This window comes from Triticum aestivum, chromosome 6B (genome assembly GCF_018294505.1).
Source record: "Triticum aestivum cultivar Chinese Spring chromosome 6B, IWGSC CS RefSeq v2.1, whole genome shotgun sequence".
NCBI lineage: Eukaryota > Viridiplantae > Streptophyta > Magnoliopsida > Poales > Poaceae > Triticum > Triticum aestivum.
Window position 1 is genome coordinate 13,583,138 of NC_057810.1, and position 6,364 is coordinate 13,589,501.

Here is a 6,364-nt window from a genome sequence, read left to right on the forward strand (position 1 = left end):
GGGGGTGTTAGACAAAGTCTTATGTAATCATGTAAATGTAACGTTGCCGTAATTATAGGATCAGGAGACCACGTCGGGCCCGAGTGCCACTTGTATAGGACGTGCAGTTCTCTCTGATATAAACCATGTACTGTGATCTGTAAATGCAATCAAGGAAATATCTTTCCAACTAATGGGCCTCATAAATCGGGACAAATTGGGCTTTTTCTACTAGTGTATGTACGTGATGGTCGGAAAGAACGTACAAAGCCTAGCTCGCACAACCAATCTCCACATATGAAGATAGCTTCCTCAAGCTGATCAATGGACCTGCCAATAACACACACAAAATACCGCACGACTGAATTGATTTATGGCCAAAGGCCCATAAAGCTCTGTGTGTACGTGCTTGCATAGTCGTACACCTGTACCTGATGAGAAATCAATCAGCTAGCTGATGTACACCTGCACATCTTACTGTACCCGGACAACTCTAAAAGTAGCCAAGTTCAATTAGATTTTGTACGTGTGTGATCGTCCAAAAGAACCTTGTCTCGCCTCGCAAAGGTCGGACTGTGGCAGCAGCACGGCCGATCGAGTCCATGGGTCTCTACTTCCTGGAACACTTCCTTTAAATCACGTCGTTCGTGTGGCAAAAGGAATCGAGTTGCTACATCCTAGAGAGCTGATTGTTTTTGCTCAAAATATGAGATGGCTGATGCTTGATGATTTAGGTTACAGGAAGAGCCAGGGTTGTGAGGGCGAAAGGGAAGCCATGGCTGTTTCGTGGCGGTGGCACATGTGGAATACGATCGAGGATAGGAGACATGTTAGACTGGGAGATTAGGGTCGTGCAACCGTGGGATGACTCCACGTCTAATCTTCCCAATCTAATGGTTTAGAAGTTTAGATGGATTAAACTGTAGGATTAATTAAAATTAATTTTTTTACGGAGGATTTCATGAGTGAATCTACACCGTAATAATTTGATCCCGGCACATTAACGGCTCGTAAAATCTAATTAACGGTGGAATTTCTTGGGAGTCTGTAATTAGTATAGGTATATATAGATAGATAAGATAAGGTTCTAGTTTTAGTTCGGTAGAACATTTTATTCTTCTTAGAGCATGTCCAACCACACTTGGCTTATTTGACTCTATATGACTACAGAATGTTCGGACGTGCCCGCGGATAGAAGCGGGCCGACCCCATTTGTCCGCCGCGCAACCACGTCCCCATATACGAACTCCCACTTTCATACAAAAGCATGCAAAGTATATTTCATACATAGATTCTGCTATATTAATTAGTAGAACGGCATCCCATCGGCATGGTGATTTTGCATTTTTGCTCTGTTGCTTTGCCCCTACTCTTGCTTATTTTCAGATGGTCTTGATTATGAGTTCTTGGCTGGGATCCAGCAACCGTGGAAACCATAGGGCAGCCCATATGGGAATTTGACGCGCGCAATCTCCTTGAACGTGGTTGCATCCAGCACAACCATATAACCTCCACCATCCTCGGCACTCACGATTGACATGACCACACCGTCGTCTTCGTTGGATGCTCCGGGCCTCGCCACGAAGAAGGGCTCGGATGGCACGGCACCCTCCTCATACCAGCTCATGGCCTTCTGCAACACCATGTCCATCTTTGTGAGCGTGTTGAAGTAGTTGCATGGCCGGCGTGCGCCGCAACCGTAAGCATAGCGGTACTTCTTCCCGATGCACGCCCTGTTGATGTTGCACATCTCTATCCCTCGGCCATGCTCCTCTGGGTCCAGCGCCGACTGGAGCTCGCCAAACGTGCTGCCGTCAAGCGGTATCCTGAACCGGCCAACTCTGGAATTAGGCAACAAATCCATGCCCCTAAACGACCTCAGTTGCCTGAGGACAAGTGTCTTGATGATTGCAGGATCACCGTATTGCTCGCAGCAATCGGCGATGATCTCAGCAGCTTCGCCGTGCTTGTCTACCTCCTCGTATGCATTGATAAAGTGGATTGCCATGAAAGGTGGCACCATAACACTCGCCACCTGCGTGCACAAGAACAAATTAATGCAACAGGCGGGCTATGAAAATTACTAGAAAAAATGGTACTGCCTATACATCAGCCCCCCTGAAATTTTGTTTGCATCAGTCACTTTTCTAGACCGTTATATATTCACTGTACGGCCCAAAACAGATCATGCACTGTTCATCCTCAACTTCTAACATCATCCTAGCGCAGTGGCCACCCAACCCAGCCCTAACTGCCTCCCTCAACCTCTCACTTCATCTTCCTATTGCAGTCGCCACCCAACCCAACCGTAACTGCCTACCTCCACCACCACGTCCCTTCCTCTTGACCTCTGGCCACCGCCATGCTAGCCACCGCCCTGGCAATTCTTCTAAGACCCCTCTGGACCCGTGCACCACTGCATCTCTAAGATAGACACTGAGGTTGCTGCTCCCCCGATGAACATGCACAACACCCTCCCCGACTGCCCTAAGATATAAATATCGAGGCTGTTGTTTCCAGAGGTCCTGGTTAGACCTAACCATCTCGCACTGGGGGCGAAACACAAAAGTGACTGACACCATGAAAAATTTTAGGTACCTGATTTTTGGCAAAATCGTGAAAAAAATAAAAAAATACATCCTACGCCCAGGAATACGTGGATTTACTGACTGTCTTGCCCGTGGACTTGCACATGACGTGCATATAGCTCCGCGACGTTGGAAGACAATCGAAGGTGTAGAATTGGCCGAGCTCGGACCTGAGCAGCCTTGTCAAGGAGTACCAGATTGGCATCTCGGGCACCACGACATGGTTCTCGGTGATGGCGAAGGAGTGCATCCACCCCGGCTTCGGCCCGCCCCGACAGTCCACCCTTCCTATGACCTTCATCTCGTTTGTCCCAGTCTCCATCCTCACGACAAGGTAGCCCGGCCGGAGAAGGTCAGGGAGCAGCGTCAAGAACTCGGAGTCAGTACAGATCAGGTGTGCCGACTGTATCATGGCGCCTAGTTTATCGGTGTACTTGAACTTGCCGACCGTGTCGAGCGTGTCGGGGTCTATCAGTGTGGAGCTCTTGGTGGTCTCCGTGAGGCACATGACCCGGCCATCACCGAGAGGTACCACGTTGACGTTGGGGTTGTCCGTGACAGACGCACCGCTGAGGAGCCCCACGACATTGCGCACCCGGTCCAGCAGATTAGCGGGCTTGGGGCACTGGGAGAACTCCTGCATCACTATTGGGTCGTCCTTGTTCGCCGCCATGTATGCGTCAGACTCAATTTGCCGGTGCGCGCCAGTGGCACGGCCTTGCTGGAAGGAGACACGGATGAGTGTCGCGTAGCCATCGAACAGGTGGTCGAAGGCGAGGTCGTCGGCCTCCCACAGTCCTGCCCCATTCCTCAGGTACGTGCCGTTCTAGACGACACAAATGGATACAATGAGCAACTAATAATTAATAGTGCATCCTTTATAAAATAAGTGTCGTTGATTTAATACAAAGCGTAGAACTTTTATACTAAATAAGCAACACTTAGTTTGGAAGGCAGGATTATAATGGACAAGGCAAAGCTTTCTTAATGTCGTGGGCGGCGACATGCTCCTCAGGCAACAGGTTAGCGTACTTACCAGCCAGAGTGGGAGCTGTCCGTCGACAACCATGTCGCCTTCCCACCGTTGTTGCGGGACGCTTGTCCAGGCAGACAGCTTTGTGCCGCCGCCGCCTCCTGCAGCTGCTTCCTCCTCCACTTCCGTGGGTGTTGCCTTCACGGAACGGACGGAGCTGCACACTATTTTTGATCTGAGGAGGTTTATCGGAGTGGGGCGAGGCAAAGATGAGACAAAGGATTTGGGAGCAATCGCAGTGCAGAGGATGGGGAGAGCACTTGCCGCCATGATAGCCAGCTTTTGTTACTACATGTCAAATTATGTGTGTGCACATATAGTAGTAGCAGACATATATAGCCCTCCCCCAGTTCAGCCTCAGCTTAGGAATAATGAAACTTTTGCCCAATCCAGTGGATCGATGCCACAAAGGTACACCCCTACTTGCAGATAAGTTTACTATATGTCAGCTTTCCAATGTGAATGTTGGCTCAAAACCAGTAGTACGCCCATAGTTTCGTTCAAGAGGTTCCTAGGAAGAAACTGGATGGAGTCACTTCCAGATTTTATTTTAAAATGCTGAACATACGACTCAAATGTCCCTGAACACTCGGGCTGGTGATATGTCCATACTGCTAGGTTATGTGCAAATCACTTGTGTCCATTAGAAACACACATCACTAAGTCTCACTCGCCCGGGACGCAATTGGTACATGGCTAATACTCCCTCCGTCTCAAACTACTTGTCACGGGAATGAATATAAATTGATGTATCTAGAACTGAAATACGTCTAAATATATCAATTTCTGCGACAAGTCATTCGTGATGAAGGAAGTAGGTTATATGCAAATTGCTAGTTTCATATAGATTGCTAGTACTGGCTAGTGGCCTAGAGCGTTTGTCAAGGTAGGACTGCCACCGAGGAGACTATGTCTACGTCGACACACGTAATTTCTCTCTAGATTTGTGCAAAATTGTATGTTAGTGGAGTCATATGGAGTATACATCTCAAATAAGTACAGTTTAGACGTCTGCCGCTCAACTCTCCAGCAGGACCCGTCATGCACATGCAGTGGCGGCTGCTACTCAACTCTTCAGGCCCCATCATGCACATGTAGGGGCGGCTGCTACTCAACTATCCAGGTGCATGCATCAGCCTTTTTATCCAAGGAAAAGGACGTGCTGGCTGACAGCACTTGCAATCATGCATGTGAGGCGTCGCAAAAGGCCAAAAAATGTTTAGGTACTGGGTTATAAGCGTGCAGGTGTTAAATACTACTACTTCTCAAGTTAAAAATGTTTAGTTTCCAAATTACAAGTACTTAATTATCAAATTACAAAGTGATTGGTTGTGCCATACTCCCTCCGTCCGAAATACTTGTCATCAACATCTAGATACATCTTCTTTTATTCATTTTGATGACAAGTATTTCCGGACAGAGGGAGTACATTACTAGTACATCGCTGCCATGCTAAACATGTTTAGTCAAAATAAGATTGTGAAGTACTTTGTTGCCAATTTTTTATACATATTCTGGGTTGCCACATTGCATGATGTATTACACACGATTGTCATGTTTAAGCAAATACAGTTGCCAGATTTAAGAGGATGTGGTTGCCAGATATTTACATATGCTTATCAGGTCAAATAGGTGTACTTGTCAGGATTTAAACGGCCGTAGTTGCAATATTTAAACAAAAATGAGTATAGTTGCTGGTCAAAAAAAGTTGTAGTTGCCATATTAAATCTCATGGATAAGAACATTATCATTTTAATTATCATGTGTTTCTACCAGCCACTAATCTTTCTAGCTTCTAGTAGTGAGTACATGAGGGAGAAGGACGTGAGTGTTATGACTTGCAGTAGTATACACCCTCTGGTCCTCTTTACTTTGCCCGTAACCTGTTTTACCATTTTGCCCATATTATAGTCTCCACGCTCCTTTTTTCCCTGTTTCGTTCCAACTCTGCCCCTCGCTTTCGCTTCCGGTTCTATCGGCGCAATCGATTCAGTTTCCGTGTTATTCGCTCTATCTCAGTCCTACCACTTTGCCTTCCATTTCTCGTGTGAGGTATGGTAGAGACAAAGAGGAGCTCTGTGTGGTGTGGTGGAAGTAGAGAGGCGTGACCATTTCATAGCAGCGGCCGGCGGGAGGTGAGGAAACCTGGCGGGAAAGGGAAAGAGCTACAGGTAAATGTGAAGGGGAGGGGCACGAGCAGATGGAGACGTAGTGGCCACATTTGATATGCCCGCTGCACATGGGCTTACAACCATCTGCGCCATTGGCATAGAGAGGTGATGTGTCGTGCGGGATGCTGAGGAGGGAGGTGAAAGTTTCCTCCCGCTCAAGTGGTTGTTGATGAACACACTCCAAAGCAAGGCCCTATAGCATCCAAATATGGAGGCCCGTGGCACAGATTTTGACCGGCCTCCAGAAATTCTGGCAATTCCGTGGCTCCGCTAGAGCATGCTTTTGATAAAAATCGTTGTATCAGCTCTTATTGTGCCCCATCGAATCTGCTAGAGTTGCTCTAAGCATGCCTAAGGAACTGCATTGTATGGGAGTTGTATGGGAGAGCGACACAGGAGTGGGGAAATTTGCATTCCTATATGGAGTATATAATTGCAACAGTATAGACATTTAACCCATCACCCAGAAAAAATGATCTAGTCCATCTACATTATTGGCAAGTAATTTTTCAACAAAACATACACGGTGCATCGTCAGGGAAGCCCACTTCTTTTTACGTCCTTTTGTTGTTGTGTTAAAAACAACCCTTGTT

The 6,364-nt window shown here is 47.3% G+C and overlaps 1 protein-coding gene across 1 annotated transcript; it reads right to left on the reverse strand.

Moving 5' to 3' along the window:
- Positions 1-1,219: 1,219 nt before the first annotated feature.
- LOC123133128 (carotenoid cleavage dioxygenase 8 homolog A, chloroplastic) lies at positions 1,220-4,043 on the reverse strand. Its single transcript, XM_044552665.1, has 3 exons — positions 3,604-4,043; positions 2,650-3,393; positions 1,220-2,014 (listed from the first exon to the last, which is right to left on the reverse strand). The coding sequence occupies exons 1-3, from the start codon at positions 3,868-3,870 to the stop codon at positions 1,376-1,378; spliced, it is 1,650 nt and encodes a 549-aa protein (XP_044408600.1). The 5' UTR covers positions 3,871-4,043; the 3' UTR covers positions 1,220-1,375.
- Between the last annotated feature and the right edge of the window lie 2,321 nt (positions 4,044-6,364).

Bases quoted from the DNA above. Each gene is read 5' to 3' on its own strand.
- LOC123133128 (XM_044552665.1), bottom strand. From the start codon at position 3,870: ATGGCGGCAAGTGCTCTCCCCATCCTCTGCACTGCGATTGCTCCCAAA. The intron at 3,394-3,603 runs GTAAGTACGCTA...TGTGTCGTCTAG, and splicing joins GACAGCTCCCACTCTGGCTG to AACGGCACGTACCTGAGGAA. The intron at 2,015-2,649 runs GTCAGTAAATCC...TTGTGCACGCAG, and splicing joins GCAAGTCCACGGGCAAGACA to GTGGCGAGTGTTATGGTGCC.